At 48.7% G+C, this 20,565-nt stretch overlaps 1 protein-coding gene across 2 annotated transcripts; it reads left to right on the top strand.

Annotated features, from left to right (window-relative positions):
* The first annotated feature begins 1,278 nt into the window (after positions 1 to 1,278).
* On the top strand, positions 1,279 to 19,721 carry tmem245 (transmembrane protein 245). 2 transcript variants are annotated; one of them, XM_036961939.1, is made up of 16 exons: positions 1,279 to 2,047; positions 2,387 to 2,504; positions 3,185 to 3,400; positions 3,744 to 3,959; positions 4,065 to 4,234; positions 5,717 to 5,740; positions 7,552 to 7,656; positions 7,790 to 7,872; positions 14,062 to 14,152; positions 14,248 to 14,346; positions 14,908 to 15,045; positions 15,267 to 15,389; positions 15,533 to 15,678; positions 17,260 to 17,360; positions 17,591 to 17,765; positions 18,017 to 19,721. In XM_036961939.1, exons 1-16 carry the CDS (start codon positions 1,331 to 1,333, stop codon positions 18,258 to 18,260), a joined length of 2,766 nt encoding a protein of 921 aa, XP_036817834.1. In that variant the 5' UTR covers positions 1,279 to 1,330; the 3' UTR covers positions 18,261 to 19,721. The 2 variants fall into 2 exon arrangements, with proteins under 2 accessions (XP_036817834.1, XP_036817840.1); XM_036961945.1 differs by lacking the exon at positions 5,717 to 5,740 and having other exon boundaries at positions 1,281 to 2,047.
* Positions 19,722 to 20,565: the final 844 nt, after the last annotated feature.

The raw sequence follows: 20,565 nt of genomic DNA, 5'->3' as shown, positions 1-20,565 counted from the left end.
CCTTCATTTTAAAAAGGCCCTTATTACAGTGTAATTACAGTGTAACAGGTATTGTCGTTAACTGTAACAGCTCATAGTTACAGTGTAACAGGTATTGTAGTTAACTGTAACAGCTCATAGTTACAGTGTAACAACATGTAACTGGTAGTAATTGAGGTCTGTAATTACAAAGGTGTAACAATGAATCCTTGTTGCCACGCTTGTTACAAATGGGCAGGTTTCCACTAAATTCACCAATTGAGTGTTTTGTTCATTCTCAGCTGCATACAGTTCCAACTGTCACAAAGGTTTTGATCCCTCGTGGATGTGCTGGGTGTTGGAGAGATGGTGCTCAATAGCCTCTAATCACTTACTCATGAATGTGCACTGTTGAAACTACATCTCCACTCAGTGTTGTTGCTAGCACTTGCCACTAAAATAAAGTGTTCAATCTGGGTTAATTCGGTCATCCCAGATGAGGAAAAACAAACTATTTGAAAGTATAGTACATGTAATGTACTAAGTACAATGTAATTACTAGTTGTTACACGGGATTTAGCTAGTTAAAATGAAGCGTATCTTGAGGGGTATTTAGTTGTAATTAATGTGTATACATACAGTACACTACACATCCTGACAACCTGGCCCTCATTTTAAAGCTTCTGGAAGTTTCACTTAATTTCTGTACCTTATTGTGAAATGAAGTGAAACTTCCAGAAGCTTGAGGGCCAGGTTGTCAGGATGTGTACTGTATAAGTAAATACCCCTCAAGATACACTTCATTTTAACTAGCTAAATCCTGTGTAACAACTAGTAATTACATTGTACTTAGTACATTACATGTACTATGCTTTGAAGTAGTGTATTTTTCCACATCTGCGATACCACCCATATTAGATCCCAGCCAGTGAGGTTGACTTACTGATCTGTTCTTACCAGCTCAACCAAATCGACCCAGATTGAACACTTTATTTTAGCGGCAAGTGCTAGCAACAACACTGAGTGGAGATGTAGTTTCAACAGTGCACATTACACTCTAATATGGGCACTTAAAATGAAGTTTTAACTATACCTGTTTTGTAATGATTGTAATGATAGGCTATGCAAATATGTGATTACTTTGCATATTTCCTTCGTGACAGCACGGACATCCTGAATTCGTGGTGATCCTCCTGACAAAGGTCTGTTTATTCACGTTTCTGTGTGTAGTTCAACTGGGCATTCCAAAGAGTAGGCTACTAGCAGCAAACTAAGCAGCGAGCACAGCTCTGTCTGGCACCAGCCAGCTACAATACCCATCATACCTTGCGACGGTTACGTCACCAGTACGTCTAGTGTTGTGTTGTTCCTCATGTGTGATAGTGGTATCAAAGATCCTGGAAACGAACGCTTCTTCTTCCGTCTGTGGTGGAATTGGGTGGGATCCGCAGGAGGAACGCAGACCGAGGCGGATTCATTGAAGATGGCAGACGAGGAGGACTCGGGGCCGGAGGCAGAGCCGGCTCCTTCCTCTCCCGCGGAAACCCCTAGTTCCGCCCGGCCTCACTACGTCTCGTTCTCCGAGAGCGTCCAGCCAGCGGTGGGCATGATGAGCCAGCTACTCAGCCAGCCTTCCTCCCTCAAATTCGACAAGAACATCAAACAGGCCTTCTACAACACAGGAGCGATGATTTTCGTGGCTATCTGTTGTGGAGCGGCTGTGCTAGTCTTCTTTATCCTGGAAGCCTTTCTGAGACCACTGCTCTGGGCCGTTCTCTGCGGGACCTTCCTACACCCATTTAAACACTCCCTAGCCCGGCTGGGACGCTCCTGGCTCAACGGCCTGCAGGACAGCGGGACGCCGATACTCCTGGGGACGCTGCTGGTCCCGGTGTGGTGTTTCAACCACGGGGTGGATTTCCTGGGGGGTCTGGTGCTGGAGAGGCTTACGGTGCTGCTGGTGATCGGGGCAGGCGCGCCACTCATTTACTTCTTTTACCTGTTCTGGAGCGTCATTGGCATGCAGGTGATCATCGGGCACGTGTGTGGCGTCATCGGGAGCGCGCTGGACTGCTTCCACTATGTGTGGGTGAGTGACAGGGACACCACTGACGCTGAGGGAGGAAGGCCCCCACAACAATAAGAAAGGCTTTTCCAATACTGTAGCCTACAACAGGATGGGCAGGGGATAAGACTGTAATGCAGCCCTTACATGAATCAAGTACTCAGCTAACTACATTTAGATTTCTCTCTACTCCCTCATCATCGTCTCTGTCTCTCTCTCTCTCTACTTCCTCCCTCAACTTCTCTCTCTCTCTCTCTCTCTCTACTCCCTCCACCATCTTCTCTCTCGCTCTGCCCCCCCTCTCTCTTGCTCTACGCCCCCCCCCCCCCCCCATCTTCTATCTTCCTGTCTTCCTCTCTCTAGGTGATGACAGTGGTGTTGGGGTATGTGCTGGCTGTAGCCTGCAAATGGAGCCCCGGTACAGAGAGATACCTGAGGACTATGTCTGTACCTGTCTGGACCATACTACTCTTCTACCTGGGTGAGGAGAGGGGGAGAGAGGGAGAGAGAGGAGGAGCTATGTGAGTGAGAGCCATGCCTGGACCTGTCTGGACAGCATGTTCTATTCTTCTACCTGGATACAGACAGGGGAGTGGAAGAGGGAGAGGGAGAGGGAGTGGGAGAGGGAGTGGAGGTAACTTATGTTCCATCATAAGATAAGGAAGTGTATAAAGGTCAAGTGTGTGGCCGTGGTCTCAGGATATTTAGTCTTTAGTATTAATCGATAGCTGGTAGTGTGCTGGGAGAGAGGGAGGGGTGTTAACCTTCAGGCGGAAATGTTAAAAGATTCTGAGAGCTGAAGCACTGCTAGGACAGAGGTATTTACAGGGGGGGGGGGGGGGGGTGTAGTAGTACATTCTGATGAGAGCTGAAGCACTGCTAGGACAGAGGTATTTACATGGGGGGGGCGGGGGGGGTAGTACATTCTGATGAGAGCTGAAGCACTGCTAGGACAGAGGTATTTACATGGGGGGGCGGGGGGGGGGGTAGTACATTCTGATGAGAGCTGAAGCACTGCTAGGACAGAGGTATTTACAGGTGGGGGGGGGGTAGTACATTCTGATGTAGTTTCAAAAGGAGTCTACTGTTCATTAATCATCACATTGCCATACTCCCCTCCCACCATATACCTCCCCCTCTCCCCCATGCTTCTCTCTCTAGTGTCTCTGACTGGCTCGTGGAGAGTTCCTGTGTTTGTAATCATGGTCACGCTCCTCATCGTGGGCTCTCAAGAGAAACCACCTGTCCCTGGCAACTCGGGTGAGCTGTCAGGACAGGTGTTGTCGTTCGCTGCTAACACCATCTACATGGCCATCTCCTGCAGTAACCTCCACTTGGGCCCCGAGAGAGATACCAGCACCAGTAGTGTCTCCGCAGGTCAGATAACACACACACACACACACACACACACACACACACACACACACACACACACACACACACACACACACACACACACACACACACACACACACACACACACGTAGGCGTTGTACTGCAGTAACTAACCATCAGCCACAAAAAGCTCTCTAAGTCATAATTCTATATTAATTCAGTAGATGTTGAAGGTTTGGACTGATTTAACGACCACTTTCCATCACGTTTTCAATCCAAATATACTTCATTGTCTTGACTGTCACAGTCACAACGGCTTAACACCTCTCATCTCTCCTCTCCTCACTCCTTCCTTTCCTCATCTCCCCCTCCTCTCTCTCTGTAGATGGGGTGGACTCTGTGGGCCCTGGCCCTTCCGGTCCCCCCTCTGTCTTCCCGTTCCCCCGTCAGGCCCGTCCTGAGCTGAGGGGTCTCTTCCAGAAGGAGAAGGGGTCCCAAAGAGCCAGTGATATCTACTTTGTCCTGCTGGCCTGGGCTTTTGTACTGGTCCAAGTCTGGCTCAATCTCTGGATGCTACAACTACTGCCTATCCCAGTGGCTGGTAATATCTGAAACACACACACACACACACACACACACACACACACACACACACACACAAAAATGCATAACAGTGTGTGTGTTTGTGTGTGTGTGTGTGTTGCAGTGTGGGTGTTGAAGAAGCTGGTGGTACATTTTGGTCTGAAGCGATTCGCTGAGAAGACTCTGTCGTCATGGTGGGTAGGACTGGAGAAGTTTGGCCGTGAGCGACAGGACGCCATCATGCCTGGACCAATCAAAGGACTCGTTCAGTTCCTGCTACGCGTTGACACCAAGGTAATGGCCCACCCCCCCGGCCAACCCCATAAGACAAACAGCCACCCTGCCACCTCCCTGAGACACACAGCCACCCTGCCAACCTCCCTGAGACACACAGCCACCCTGCCAACCCCCCTGAGACACACAGCCACCCTGCCAACCCCCCTGAGACACACAGCCACCCTGCCACCTCCCCGAGACACACAGCCACCCTGCCACCTCCCCGAGACACACAGCCACCCTGCCAACCTCCCTGAGACACACAGCCACCCTGCCAACCTCCCCGAGACACACAGCCACCCTGCCAACCTCCCTGAGACACACAGCCACCCTGCCAACCTCCCTGAGACACACAGCCACCCTGCCACCTCCCCGAGACACACAGCCACCCTGCCAACCTCCCTGAGACACACAGCCACCCTGCCACCTCCCCGAGACACACAGCCACCCTGCCACCTCCCCGAGACACACAGCCACCCTGTATTTTTATAAACCACTTCCTGATCTATCTCTGGTCACCGCTGGAGGGTTCTGATGCATACAACACTGTAGACAAGATACAACACAATTGTTATCCACCGTGATTCTGTGATTTTGATCGGCTAGCAGCAGGGTAGTGTCCTGTCTACCCTGGGGTAACGGTTCTGGACAGTTAAGGTAAGTGTTGAAGCTGGGTGAAGAGGCAGGAGCTGGTCTTCTCTATGATATATGAATGAGTTAATATTACTACTGAATGATCGCTCTACAGGTTAATATTACTACTGAATGATCTCCCTACAGGTTATATTACTACTGAATGATCTCCCTACAGGTTAATATTACTACTGAATGATCTCCCTACAGGTTAATATTACTACTGAATGATCTCCCTACAGGTTATATTACTACTGAATGATCTCCCTACAGGTTAATATTACTACTGAATGATCTCCCTACAGGTTAATATTACTATTGAATGATCTCCCTACAGGTTAATATTACTACTGAATGATCTCCCTACAGGTTAATATTACTACTGAATGATCTCCCTACAGGTTATATTACTACTGAATGATGTCACTTAATTGTTTTACCTCTTGTCTCACCCGCTCATCTCACCCCCCTCGTCTTACCCCCTTGTCTCACCCCCTCGTCTTACCCCCTTGTCTCACCCCCCTCCTCTCACTCCCTTGTCTAACCCCCCTCGTCTTCACCTCTACACCTCATTGAGGAAAGAAGAAAAAATATTGCACTCTCGCTCTCTTTTTGTCTGCACCGTTTTGTTGTTTTTTTGTATTCTGCTCAAGCACACGTTGACACATCTGGTATCCAATCAGAACGGCATTCACTCCCTGCATCCAATCAGAAATACCCTGCAGCACTTCCTGTTTTCTAAAGCCCCCCTTTACTGCCTGTATCCAATCACAATCTGTGTTGTTTGTGCTTGGGAACCATGTGATGATTGCTTCACAGGTCTGTCAAATAATAATTTCCCCAATGTCTCTTTGTCTCCTCCTGAAGCTCTGGCATTGGCTTAACAAGCAGGTAATGTTCTGGAGGAGAGCTCTGCTGAGAGAGGGAGAGAGAGGGAGAGAGAGAGAGAGAGAGAGAGAGCATGAAAGTGTGTGTCTGATAATGTCAAAATGAGAATGAAAGAGAGAAGAAGAGGAAGATTGTGTATGAGTGTGAAATAGTCCGAGAACAAAAGAGAGAGAATGATAAAGGAAGGAAGAAAGAGAGTATGTGAAGCAGTGTGAGCGCCCTATAGTAGCTTGGAGTGACGCTGTAACCATCCCTCCATCCTGTCTCCGCCCCTCGCTGACCTCACTTCCTCCCTGCTTCCTGCTTCTGTTGTGGTGAAGCTACGGTGGGGCGAGCTCATTTATTGGCTCCTCAACCTTCCGTAGCTTCTCCTCTGTGATTTGATTGGCTGGTTGGCTTCTGAGCGTGTGTGAGGTGCATGGAGAGAAGAGACTGCTTTAGACCAAGCTGAGGGGAGTGCCGGGGGGGTTGGGTTGGGGGGGAAGGGCTGCCCCTACTATTACCAAGACAGGGTAGACGCCCCCTGCTATTCCCTAGTTCTGGAAATGAAGCGCTGTACCATGGCATTAGCAGACTTCCTAAAGAAAGATCTGGGTGGTGTCCTGGGGGTTACATGGGTTTGGGAGGGGTGGGACTGAGCTGGTACTGGGTTGGGTTGAATTGAATTGGAGTCTGATCCATATTGGACAGGGGGGGACATCCATATAAATGACTATTCTGTAGTGAAGGCGTTAGATTAGCATCTTTAAAGGTAGACTCAGCCTCAAGCAGCACGACTGATATTGAGATGAGTGAGATACAAGACTTCGCTTTCACACAGTCACACAGTATCCGTGCATGTTCACAGGTTCGCTTCACACTGATAGAGCGTGCTAGCTACGGGACCAAAACAGAGGAGAAGTTGAGCCTCTCTCTCCAACGCTCTTAGTTGTTGTGGAAATTGACCAACTCGCTGGTTACTTTGTGCATCTACATCATATCGCTGAGTCTACCTTTAAAACAGCAGTTACATCAAACCAATTCTGATTCTGACTGGTCTTGAGCTGAGCTTTGCTGTAGTCTATATTTCTGTAGAGTCTATATTGTAGATTTTCTAGTTCTCTCAGCTTCTCGTTCTGTTATGTGTTGACTCAGGATGTGTTTCAATACTCTGAGGTTGCCACCATATTGCTTCATGTGCTGTCAGGTCAGTGGCCATGTTGTGTAATACCACTGGGACACTGTCTTACTAACATCTCACCGTCACCTCCAGCCTCCTGATGGTAACGTTCAGCATTCTTCCTCAGTGACCTCACACACTCCCAGGTCTCTTAGGAAGGCGTCATAATGCTGTCATAAGGTATCATAGGGTTGTTATAAGGCAGGGGACATAGAGAAACCTAAATACTGGGAAGTGACTGTCCTTCTCTGTGGCCCTTAGAGGAACTGCCTCTTAAAAGTTACAATAAAGACGTGTAAAGAGATTGCAGACAGAGCACACGTCTCACACACAGCCCTGGGGTTTAACATGCGTGCACTCATGCATGGTGTGTGATAGAGTGTGTCTGTGTACACAGGCTGTTCTCAGGATCCAAGATGGCGGCGGTAGGGTTTAGTTCAGACACAGAATGTCTGCCTTGGTCTCTGGTTTCCCAGGGGAGAAGGACACAGGTTTCTCCATGTGTCCAGTCACATCTGCGACAACTCCTAATGGCAGATACTGACTTATGTCTCTCTTTCACCTTTCCCTTTCTTTTATATCACTCTCTCTTTTCTCTCACTCTTTGTCTGTTCTCTCTCTCTCTCTCTCTCTCTCTCTCTCTCTCTCTCTGTAGATGGTCATATGGTTAGAGCGCTCCCTGGATAAACTCATCAGTATCTTCATCATCTTCCTGCTGGTGACAGGAACTCTGCTCATGGGTCTCCTGCTCACTGCTATGGTGCGGTACTGTGTGTTCCTCAGAGCTTACCATAGTTTGATTTCCTCCTCTTCCACTGTACATAGCTAATTGAGATATAGGCTATTTTCAGCATAACCTCACTCTCTCTCTCTCTCTCTCTCTCTCTCTGTAGGTTCATCATGAGAGTGTTCATATCATAGAGGTCACCAGTAACCTTATCAACGAGACTGTGTCCAGCCATCCAGAATGGGCCAAGTGAGACACACACACACACACACACACACACACACACACACACACACACACACACACACACACACACACACACACACACACACACACACACCTTGTACACTTGGCTGTCCATCATTATTGATGATGACGTTACTCCCAATTGTCACAGAGGTGTGATTACTGTGTGGGGTTGTGGTTGTGCCAGTGGCTGTGCAGGCCAAAGCCAGACCTGCATGGTTTGCCACAGGAGGAGTGTGTTGCCCCTGCTGCTGGGGTTCATGTTGGATTCTCCTCTGTGATTATGTCCTGGAGGTGTGTGACATCCAGGTGGAACACCAGGTGTGTCGGTTGCTAGCCAGGTTCTCCAAATTAGACATTGCCAAGGTACAGTATGTGACCATTGATGTTGACCATTGATGTGGAAGGTGAGCTCTTCTTGCTGGGGGGTGAGTTTTGATGTGGAAGGTGAGCTCTTCTTTCTGGGGGGTGAGTTGTTGATGTGGAAGGTGAGCTCTTCTTGCTGGGGGGGTGAGTTGTTGACCATCGATGTGGAAAGTGAGCTCTTCTTGCTGGGGGGTGAGTTGTTGATGTGGAAGGTGAGCTCTTCTTGCTGGGGGGTGAGTTTTGATGTGGAAGGTGAGCTCTTCTTGCTGGGGGGTGAGTTTTGATGTGGAAGGTGAGCTCTTCTTGCTGGGGGGGTGAGTTGTTGATGTGGAAGGTGAGCTCTTCTTGCTAGGGGGTGAGTTGTTGATCTGGAAGGTGAGCTCTTCTTGCTGGGGGTGAGTTTTGATGTGGAAGGTGAGCTCTTCTTGCTGGGGGGGTGAGTTGTTGATGTGGAAGGTGAGCTCTTCTTGCTGGGGGGTGAGTTGTTGATGTGGAAGGTGAGCTCTTCTTGCTGGGTGGGTGAGTTGTTGACCATCGATGTGGAAAGTGAGCTCTTCTTGCTGGGGGGTGAGTTGTTGATGTGGAAGGTGAGCTCTTCTTGCTGGGGGGTGAGTTTTGATGTGGAAGGTGAGCTCTTCTTGCTGGGGGGGTGAGTTGTTGATGTGGAAGGTGAGCTCTTCTTGCTGGGGGGTGAGTTGTTGATGTGGAAGATGAGCTCTTCTTGCTGGGGGGCGAGTTTTGATGTGGAAGGTGAGCTTTTCTTGCTGGGGGGTGAGTTGTTGATGTGGAAGGTGAGCTCTTCTTGCTGGGGGGTGAGTTGTTGATGTGGAAGGAGGGCTCTTCTTGCTGGGGGGTGAGTTGTTGATGTGGAAGATGAGCTCTTCTTGCTGGGGGGTGAGTTTTGATGTGGAAGGTGAGCTCTTCTTGCTGGGGGGTGAGTTGTTGATGTGGAAGGAGGGCTCTTCTTGCTGGGGGGTGAGTTGTTGATGTGGAAGGTGAGCTCTTCTTGCTGGGGGGGTGAGTTGTTGATCTGGAAGGTGAGCTCTTCTTGCTGGGGGGGTGAGTTTTGATGTGGAAGGCAGTGTTTTCCATTAGCATCGGCAGTCAGCTAATCAGCCGGTTACAGACTCATTTTCAGCCAGCTACATTTTCCACTTCATATTAACTAGGCTACTTTCCTTCTTCTAGCGATCTATTTATAGGACAGGCGCTGGTCAGTCACAAAGTGAGTGATGACAGGGAAATTCAGCAGAGAGGAAGAGGCAAAGTGAGAGGTTTCACGCTCGCCAAAATCTGTCCAATGCGTTTCTATGTTCTTATTTTGGACCTAAGCTTGTCACCTGCCTTCCCATCTTTGGGACAACGACTCCCATTGTTTGGGCAGAGACATGAGCATCTCGTCATTATATACAGATCTTTGGTTGCAGTCAAATGATTTTACACTGAGGGAGAGAGCATGATGCCTGTGAATTTGCACGCACATGTAATGTGATGTGACGATGAGGTGAAATTTACGACTTTGCCGAATGATTATTTTCTGACACATTCATGTATTTTCTTTGGTGTGTTTCACATAGCCAGCCACGCGGAGTGGTGGCGCATAGTGGGCTATTTACTTAGCCAGCCACGCGGAGTGGTGGCGCATAGTAGGCTATTTACTTAGGCAGCCACGCGGAGTGGTGGCGCATAGTAGGCTATTTACTTAGCCAGCCACGCGGAGTGGTGGGGCATAGTAGGCTATTTACTTAGGTAGCCACGTGGAGTGGTGGCGCATAGTAGGCTATTTACTTAGGTAGCCACGCGGAGTGGTGGTGCATAGTAGGCTATTTACTTAGGTAGCCACGTGGAGTGGTGGTGCATAGTAGGCTATTTACTTAGCCAGCCACGTGGAGTGGTGGGGCATAGTAGGCTATTTACTTAGGTAGCCACGTGGAGTGGTGGTGCATAGTAGGCTATTTACTTAGGTAGCCACGTGGAGTGGTGGGGCATAGTAGGCTATTTACTTAGGTAGCCACGTGGAGTGGTGGCGCATAGTAGGCTATTTACTTAGGTAGCCACGCGGAGTGGTGGTGCATAGTAGGCTATTTACTTAGGTAGCCACGTGGAGTGGTGGCGCATAGTAGGCTATTTACTTAGCCAGCCACGCGGAGTGGTGGCGCATAGTAGGCTATTTACTTAGGTAGCCACGCGGAGTGGTGGCGCATAGTAGGCTATTTACTTAGCCAGCCACGCGGAGTGGTGGGGCATAGTAGGCTATTTACTTAGGTAGCCACGTGGAGTGGTGGCGCATAGTAGGCTATTTACTTAGGTAGCCACGCGGAGTGGTGGTGCATAGTAGGCTATTTACTTAGCCAGCCACGTGGAGTGGTGGGGCATAGTAGGCTATTTACTTAGGTAGCCACGCGGAGTGGTGGTGCATAGTAGGCTATTTACTTAGCCAGCCACGCGGAGTGGTGGGGCATAGTAGGCTATTTACTTAGGTAGCCACGCGGAGTGGTGGTGCATAGTAGGCTATTTACTTAGCCAGCCACGCGGAGTGGTGGGGCATAGTAGGCTATTTACTTAGGTAGCCACGCGGAGTGGTGGTGCATAGTAGGCTATTTACTTAGGTAGCCACGTGGAGTGGTGGTGCATAGTAGGCTATTTACTTAGGTAGCCACGTGGAGTGGTGGTGCATAGTAGGCTATTTACTTAGCCAGCCACGCGGAGTGGTGGTGCATAGTAGGCTATTTACTTAGGTAGCCACGTGGAGTGGTGGTGCATAGTAGGCTATTTACTTAGCCAGCCACGTGGAGTGGTGGCGCATAGTAGGCTATTTACTTAGGTAGCCACGCGGAGTGGTGGCGCATAGTAGGCTATTTACTTAGGCAGCCACGTGGAGTGGTGGTGCATAGTAGGCTATTTACTTAGCCAGCCACACGGAGTGGTGGTGCATAGTAGGCTATTTACTTAGCCAGCCACGCGGAGTGGTGGCGCATAGTAGGCTATTTACTTAGGTAGCCACGTGGAGTGGTGGCGCATAGTAGGCTATTTACTTAGCCAGCCACGCGGAGTGGTGGCGCATAGTAGGCTATTTACTTAGGTAGCCACGTGGAGTGGTGGCGCATAGTAGGCTATTTACTTAGCCAGCCACGTGGAGTGGTGGTGCATAGTAGGCTATTTACTTAGGTAGCCACGTGGAGTGGTGGCGCATAGTAGGCTATTTACTTAGCCAGCCACGCGGAGTGGTGGCGCATAGTAGGCTATTTACTTAGGTAGCCACGTGGAGTGGTGGCGCATAGTAGGCTATTTACTTAGCCAGCCACGTGGAGTGGTGGTGCATAGTAGGCTATTTACTTAGCCAGCCACGCGGAGTGGTGGCACATAGTAGGCTATTTACTTAGGTAGCCACGCGGAGTGGTGGTGCATAGTAGGCTATGTACTTAGGCAGCCGATAGTGGGCGCTAGATCTGCACGACTGTCTGATTGATTTGCATTCCCAGTAATACATACACTGGTTTCCCCCGTGGACTGGCTCGCACATAAAACGTCCTTCATTCAGCCTGAAAAGTTGTAATTTCCCTCCTTCACTATCTTTAATAGTCTTAATAAACCCAATTTTTTCCATCACCATTGGCTGAACGCGCTGTGCAACATCGCTGGCTACTTTTTCTATTTGGCAGGGTACTATGTACTTGTGGAAAACACTGGGAAAGGTGGGCTGTTCTTGCTGGGTGGTGAGTTGTTGACCATTAATGTGGAAAGTGAGCTCTTCTTGCTGGGGGGTGAGTTGTTGACCATTAATGTGGAAAGTGAGCTCTTCTTGCTGGGGGGTGCGTTGTTGACCAATGATGTGGAAGGTGGGCTCTTCTTGATATATGGTGAGTTGTTGACCAATGATGTGTGTCTTGCTGAGACTGCCGGAGTTGTAGACGGAGGAGACAGGCTCAGTGAATGCTACATGGATTCTGGTGAGTGGGAGAGGACATATTGCTGTGTAAAGATGTGTTGAGTTGAGGTCTTGCTGGTGGCTTGGAGGCACTGGAGGTTGAATAGATTGTCATCCAGCCAGAACTGCTTTATTTACCCAACATTCATCTCTTCATGGTACAGACGGCTCAAAGGCACTCAGCTCTGACAGAGCGGTGGAATGGGCCTGGGTGTTAACTAGGTGAGCAGTGGACTGGGCCTGGGGGTTAACTAGGTGAGCAGTGGACTGGGCCTGGGGGTTAACTAGGTGAGCAGTGGACTGGTCCTGGGGGTTAACTAGGTGAGCAGTAGACTGGGCCTGGGGGTTAACTAGGTGAGCAGTGGAATGGGCCTGGGGGTTAACTAGGTGAGCAGTGGACTGGGCCTGGGGGTTAACTAGGTGAGCAGTGGACTGGGCCTGGGGGTTAACTAGGTGAGCAGTGGACTGGGCCTGGGGGTTAACTAGGTGAGCAGTGGACTGGGCCTCTCATAGACATCACACCACCCTGTGGTGATAACTCCCTGCCCCTCATAGACATCACAACACCCTGTGGTGATAACTCCCTGCCCCTCATAGACATCACAACACCCTGTGGTGATAACTCCCTGCCCCTCATAGACATCACACCACCCTGTGGTGATAACCCCTTGCCCCTCATAGACATCACACCACCCTGTGGTGATAACCCCCTGCCCCTCATAGACATCACACCAGCCTGTGGTGATAACCCCCTGGGCCTCATAGACATCACACCACCCTGTGGTGATAACCCCCTGGCTCCTCATAGACATCACACCACCCTGTGGTGATAACCCCCTGGCTCCTCATAGACATCACACCACCCTGTGGTGATAACCCCCTGGCTCCTCATAGACATCACACCAGCCTGTGGTGATAACCCCCTGGGCCTCATAGACATCACACCACCCTGTGGTGATAACCCCCTGGCTCCTCATAGACATCACACCACCCTGTGGTGATAACCCCCTGGCTCCTCATAGACATCACACCACCCTGTGGTGATAACTCCCTGCCCCTCATAGACATCACAACACCCTGTGGTGATAACCCCTTGCCCCTCATAGACATCACACCACCCTGTGGTGATAACCCCCTGCCCCTCATAGACATCACACCAGCCTGTGGTGATAACCCCCTGCCCCTCATAGACATCACACCACTCTGTGGTGATAACCCCCTGGGCCTCATAGACATCACACCACCCTGTGGTGATAACCCCCTGGGCCTCATAGACATCACACCACCCTGTGGTGATAACCCCCTGGCTCCTCATAGACATCACACCACCCTGTGGTGATAACCCCCTGGCTCCTCATAGACATCACACCACCCTGTGGTGATAACCCCTTGCCCCTCATAGACATCACACCACCCTGTGGTGATAACCCCTTGCCCCTCATAGACATCACAACACCCTGTGGTGATAACCCCTTGCCCCTCATAGACATCACACCACCCTGTGGTGATAACCCCCTGGCTCCTCATAGACATCACACCACCCTGTGGTGATAACCCCCTGGCTCCTCATAGACATCACACCACCCTGTGGTGATAACCCCCTGCTCCTCATAGACATCACACCACCCTGTGGTGATAACCCCCTGGCTCCTCATAGACATCACACCACCCTGTGGTGATAACCCCCTGGCTCCTCATAGACATCACACCACCCTGTAGTGATAACCCCCTGGCTCCTCATAGACATCACACCACTCTGTGGTGATAACCCCCTGGCTCCTCATAGACATCACACCACCCTGTGGTGATAACCCCCTGGCTTCTCATAGACATCACTCAACAGCTGAACAGGGTGCTTTATTGGTTAATCAGTCCCTGACTCTTTCTCTCTCCTCCAGTTGGCTCCCTGAGGCACAGGTCATCCAGAAAGCTATGAACTCAGCTGCCACTAACGTCTACCAGCACGGTCGAGAATGGATAACATTCAAGGTAAGAGAGACAACAGGAGAGAGATGGAAAGAGAGGGAGGGGGGTGGAGACACACTGGTAAAATCACTGATTGTGTGTGTGTGGTGTGTGTGTAGCTCCATAAGATGCTTGGTGAAAAGGGGAACCACACAGCTGTCATAGAGAAGCAGGTTCTGGAACTGTGGGATAGACTGTACCACTCCTGGTTTGTCAAGGTAACGCAGGGGGTGGCCTGGTCCATCAGACCATAGTATAGGGGGGTTCACATGGTCACATCTTCATGTTTGGCTTGAGAATATACAGACTGAAACACTGATTACCCCTTATAAACACAGACCAGAACTACACTATACATTCATGTATGTCTCACTCTTCCAACACCGTCTGCGTGTGTGTGTGCGTGTGTGTGTGCGTGTGTGTCTGTGTGCTTACGTGTATGTCTGTGTGTGTGTCTGTGTGCTTACGTGTGTGTCTGTGTGTGTGTCTGTGTGCTTACGTGTATGTCTGTGTGTGTGTCTGTGTGTGTGTCTGTGTGCTTACATGTGTGTCTGTGTGTGTGTCTGTGTGCTTACGTGTATGTCTGTGTGTGTGTGTGTGTGCGCGTGCGTGTGTGTGTGTCTGTGTGGTTACATGTATGTTTGTGTGTGTGTCTGTGTGCTTACGTGTATGTCTGTGTGCTTGTGTGTGTGTCTGTGTGTGTGTCTGTGTGCTTACGTGTATGTTTGTGTGTGTGTCTGTGTGCTTACGTGTATGTCTGTATGGTGTTTCTGTCTCAGAATGTAACCCATACAGGAGGGCGTAACCGTAGTGGTGGTCAGAAGCTTGTCCAGAGACAGAACAGCTGGCTGGGAGAGATCTTAGACTGGCAGGACATCGCCTCCTTCGCTCAGGAGAACATAGAAACACTGCTCTCTGTGAGTACACGTGTGTGTGTGTGTGTGTGTGTGTGTGTGTGTGTGTGTGTGTCTGTGTGTAACGTGTGTGTAACGTGTGTGTAACGTGTGTGTAACGTGTGTGTGTGTCTGTGTGTGTGTGTAACGTGTGTGTGTGTGTGTAACGTGTGTGTGTGTAACGTGTGTGTACCGTGTGTGTGTGTGTGTGTGTGTGTGTATAACGTGTGTATCCTCTGCTATAGATAGTGGAGTCTCTGTGGGTGGTGATGAGTCGGAACGTTGGGCTGCTGATCTCCACAACGACCACACTCCTCACTGTCCTCTTCCACAGCGGCACAGCTCTACTCAACTTCGCCCTCAGCCTGGTAACACACACACACACACACACACACACACACACACACACACACATAGCTCTCTCTGTGTGCCTCCGCCTTCATACCTTAATATTTACACTGTTGAGTGTGTGTCCGTGTGTGTGTGTGTCCTTTTGTGTGTGTGTGTGTAGGTGATATTCCTGACGACGTTGTTCTACCTGCTGAGTTCCAGTGGAGAGTACTACGAGCCTGTCAAATGGGTGATCAGCCTCACTCCTCTGTCCCAGCCCGGACCATCCTCTAACATCATAGGACAGTCTGTAGAGGAGGCTATCAGGTACACACACACAGCACACACATAAACACACACACACGCACGGTCTTGTACAGCTAACCTTGTGGGGACACACAATTCAGTCCCATTCTAAATCCTATTTTCCCTAACCCCTAACCCGTACACTTACCCTAACCCATACACTTACACTAACCGTAACTGTAACCCTCAAATTAAACCAAAAACCTAACCTGAACGCTAAACCTAACCCTAGCTCCTAAACCTAGCTCTTAAACCTAACCCTAGCTCCTAAACCTAACCCTAGCTCTTAAACCTAACCCTAGCTCCTAAACCTAAACCTAGCTCCTAAACCTAACCCTAGCTCTTAAACCTAACCCTAGGTCCTAAACCTAACCCTAGCTCTTAAACCTAACCCTAGCTCCTAAACCTAACCCTAGCTCTTAAACCTAACCCTAGCTCCTAAACCTAACCCTAGCTCTTAAACCTAACCTTAGCTCCTAAACCTAACCCTAGCTCCAAAACCTAACCCTAGCTCTTAAACCTAACCCTAGCTCTTAAACCTAAACCTAACCCTAGCTCCTAAACCTAACCCTAGCTCTTAAACCTAACCCTAGCTCCTAAACCTAACCCTAGCTCTTAAACCTAACCTTAGCTCCTAAACCTAACCTTAGCTCCTAAACCTAACCCTAGCTCCTAAACCTAACCTTAGCTCCTAAACCTAACCTTAGCTCCTAAACCTATCCCTAGCTCTTAAACCTAAACCTAACCCTAGCTCCTAAACCTAACCCTAGCTCCTAAACCTAACCTTAGCTCCTAAACCTAACCCTAGCTCCTAAACCTAACCTTAGCTCCTAAACCTAACCTTAGCTCCTAAACCTATCCCTAGCTCTTAAACCTAAACCTAACCCTAACTCCTAAACCTAACCCTAGCTCCTAAACCTAACCTTAGCTCCTAAACCTAATCCTAGCTCCTAAACCTAACCCTAGCTCCTAAACCTAAACCTAACCCTAGCTTCTAAACCTAACCCTAGCTCCTAAACCTAACCCTAGCTCCTAAAGCTAACCCTAGCTCTTAAACCTAAACCTAACCCTAGCTCCTAAACCTAACCCTTAAACCTAAACCTAACCCTAGCTCCTAAACCTAACCCTAGCTTCTAAACCTAACCCTAGCTCCTAAACCTAACCTTAGCTCCTAAACCTAACCCTAGCTTCTAAACCTAACCCTAGCTCCTAAACCTAACCTTAGCTCCTAAACCTAACCCTAGCTCCTAAACCTAACCTTAGCTCCTAAACCTAACCTTAGCTCCTAAACCTATCCCTAGCTCTTAAACCTAAACCTAACCCTAACTCCTAAACCTAACCCTAGCTCCTAAACCAAACCTTAGCTCCTAAACCTAACCCTAGCTCCTAAACCTAGCTCCTAAACCTAACCCTAGCTCCTAAACCTAACCTTAGCTCCTAAACCTAACCTTAGCTCCTAAACCTAACCCTAGCTCCTAAACCTAACCTTAGCTCCTAAACCTAAACTTCTGGTCCCCACAAGAATATTTAAACACGTCCACACACACACTTCACACATTTTACATGTTAAAACATATGTTTGTTTAATTGTGTGTGTTTTAGAGGGGTGTTTGATGCCTCTCTGAAGATGGCAGGGTTCTATGGTCTCTACACCTGGCTGACACACACCATCTTCGGCATCCACATCGTCTTCATCCCCTCTGGTGAGTGTGTTCAAAACTGACTGATCAAATAGAACATCTTAACTTGCTGATGTTTGACTGACTAGACTGGAGACGAGGAAAACCCTCCTTGTGTCCAAACTATTAGATGAATAACTTGTATAACAGGACTGTTCTATTCTGTTCTATTATAACAGGACTGTTCTATTCCAGTCTTCTGTCTTACTATTGTCAAACATGTTCCATGTGTCCTCTTCCCTCGCCCCCTTCAGCCCTGGCAGCTATCCTGGGTGCAGTGCCATTCCTGGGGACGTACTGGGCCGCGCTGCCCGCTGTGTGTGACCTGTGGCTGGCCCAGGGAGAGGGGGTCAAAGCCTTGCTACTGCTACTCTTCCATCTGCTGCCCACCTACTTCGTAGACACAGCCATCTACTCCGATATATCAGGGTACGTGTGTGTGTGTGTGTGTGTGTGTGTGTGTGTGTGTGTGTGTGTGTGTGTGTGTGTGTGTGTGTGTGACACAGCCATCTACTCCGATATATCAGGGTACGAGTGTGTGTGTGTGTGTGTGTGTGAGAGAGAGAGTGTGTACGTGTTTGTGCGTATTCACTGTTTATGAGATCAGTGTGTAAGAGAGAGAAATCTAATCTGTTATGATATTAAAGTAAGTGTGTGTTGATGTCTGTCCCCCCCCACAGTGGTGGCCACCCGTATCTGACTGGTCTAGCAGTGGCAGGAGGAGCATACTATCTGGGTCTGGAGGGGGCGATCATCGGTCCTATCCTGCTCTGTATCCTGGTGGTAGCCTCCAACATCTACAGTGCCATGCTGATGAGCCCCAACTCTGCCCAGCCCACCCCTGTACAGTCTAGCTGGCCACAACACCCTGCCAGGTCCTTCATGGACACCACTCCCTCGGTGCTGAAGAGGGTGAGCGAGTGAGAGGTGGAGTGTCTCCTGGTTTCTCATTGGCTGGGTGCCTGTCCCTTGGCTTCTTATAGGCTGATTACCTGGGAGTAGCACCCTTTCCTCCCTTGTGCTCCTCCCGAGCTCTACGGGATCTCCCAGGCGGAGTGGCAGGGTGTGAGGGGAGGTTACCCACGATGCCATCAGCCTGATGAAGCTACTTTTCAGACCATGGAGTTGAGACCCTCCCCTCCCCCAACACATATGAGACCATAGAACAGATTTACATTACAAATCAAATAAATGGTCCACAATATGTATACTGGGCACACCATATTTAATAGTGAATGTTTAATCATCTCGCTGAATGCGGTGCCTCTTTCAGTGTTGCAATAAGGGATGGGACATGTGGATTGTAGAACATGGGTCTGTTCTATCCATTCTATGTACACATATAAGACCCCCCAGTACCATATCTACAGACCTGCCTAAGGTGGGATGTATCTTACCCCACCCTCTCCCCCAATCCTTTCTGCCCCCTCTACCTGGCACTTTTGTGAAGGTTAAAGTTCAGAATGGGTCACACGTTGTACGCTGCAACGGAGCAATGGAGCACTGAGTCAATGAACTAACCCTGGAGAGCTACTGGATGGGCAGGGTTTAGTTCCAGCCCAGCATTAACACATCTGATTCCAGTAATGAAGGATTTAATAAGGGAACTAAAGCCTGTACACACTGGTGCCCTCCAGATGCCACCAATATTAACACTTAGCGCTTTTGGTTTTTATCATCTTTACTGTTATCATTAATATAATGCTGTTTTATTATCTCTATGGTTACGTGTTTTATGATGCATTGTCATGCTTATGAGTTCTGTTGACGTGGCAATGAGCACTGTATGCAGGCACTTCCTGTGCTGAGAGGTGGAACTTCCTGTGTTGATGTTTTTACATTTAAAAACAGATTAGTTTTCAGCTCAAGTTTATGTTTTGCTCTCTAACACGCGCACGCACACACACACACACACACACACACACACACACAGGTTGATGTCAGTGCTGCTGTAAGGTGAATGTAATCTAAAGGGCTGTAGTTGTTACATGTCACGGTAATAAGGTAGTGGGTCCTGGCCTGTACTAACTACATCCTATTATAAATCTATCACATACATACCCCAGATTACACACACACATTCACTCCACATTTATGGGAGAAGGATGAACTTTCACATGATAAATGTAACTGTTTACACCAAGTGAACGATGTACAGGTATGTATTCTGAGTACTCTGTATGTGAAGCACGACATCCTCTAATGTGGCCAAAGCGTCAGCTGTCTGAGGTTGGGAGGACTGCTTATTTATCCTCAGACGGTTGGAGTCCTACTGTTGGCTCACTTCCCTCACCTCACACTGACGTCACCTGACCCTGGAACATACCGTTGCTGTGTTTTCTACTGGAAATGCACTGAGACAATAAACATGACTGTTTGAACTAAGATGGTGTCCTCCTGGTGTTGCTCAACAATAACAACTCCTTCATTTTCAGACTGATCATCACATTAAAAAAAAAATCCCCCCTCAATGATCAATCATTAACCAAACTGATTTGAGCATTACAGGCTAACACTTGATATTGAAGTCATTGTCTAAACAAGTTACAGAGCACGACAGAGAGGGGATGGGGACATGTTCCCACTCTGCAGAGTACACTGGAAATTATCCCTAGAGAGAGAAATCGTTCAATAAAAACATGAATCAATGCACTATTTAGTTTTCTAATAAGGCTACTCACACCACACATTAACCTGTTGGATAACACATTTCAAAGGGCAGAAAGACAAACAGATGTACAAACCACATGAATAAAATAACAATGACAAATTACTAAACATTTATATTTTTCCTGCAGCATTTCTTAAGGCTATTTACCCTAAAAACACAGAGAGAAAATGACTCCCACTGATTTAGAGTCCTGAAGTCAGGCTGTGTCCATGTTCCAACAAGTCCTTGTCCACTTTCAGATTGTGCCCACTTTGTCAGATATGCATCTACACATGGTATTAAAATGTGTCTCTCATCCGTCCACTGTGTCGGCATAGTGACCAGATTTCCTCGTCCCTTCTTGTATGCAAATGATTTTGAAATGGTCTCTTGTATTCTACTATTTGACAGTAAGTTGAGAACCTGACTGAGTTCATTAGGTTTAGTTTTTTTTAGGGTTGATCCGAGGGCCTTCAAAAGGGGGCCTGATTTAGAAGGTGGGATGATGATGATATAAATGGTTTTAGTGTCCAGATACATCTACACTTGTAAAGATATTCAGACACAGTGGGTGCCTGT

The sequence above is a fragment of the Oncorhynchus mykiss genome, chromosome 2 (genome assembly GCF_013265735.2).
Source record: "Oncorhynchus mykiss isolate Arlee chromosome 2, USDA_OmykA_1.1, whole genome shotgun sequence".
Classification (NCBI taxonomy): Eukaryota; Metazoa; Chordata; class Actinopteri; order Salmoniformes; family Salmonidae; genus Oncorhynchus; species Oncorhynchus mykiss.
Note: the sequence above shows the minus strand (reverse complement) of the source record. Positions and strands in the feature narration are given on the sequence as shown.

Excerpts from the sequence above, each read along its gene's own strand:
- tmem245 (XM_036961939.1), top strand. The coding sequence starts at position 1,331 with ATGTGTGATAGTGGTATCAAAGATCCTGGAAACGAACGCTTCTTCTTC. Across the intron at positions 5,741-7,551 it reads GGCATTGGCTTAACAAGCAG|ATGGTCATATGGTTAGAGCG; the intron begins GTAATGTTCTGG and ends CTCTCTCTGTAG. Across the intron at positions 17,766-18,016 it reads ATCTACTCCGATATATCAGG|TGGTGGCCACCCGTATCTGA; the intron begins GTACGTGTGTGT and ends CCCCCCCCACAG.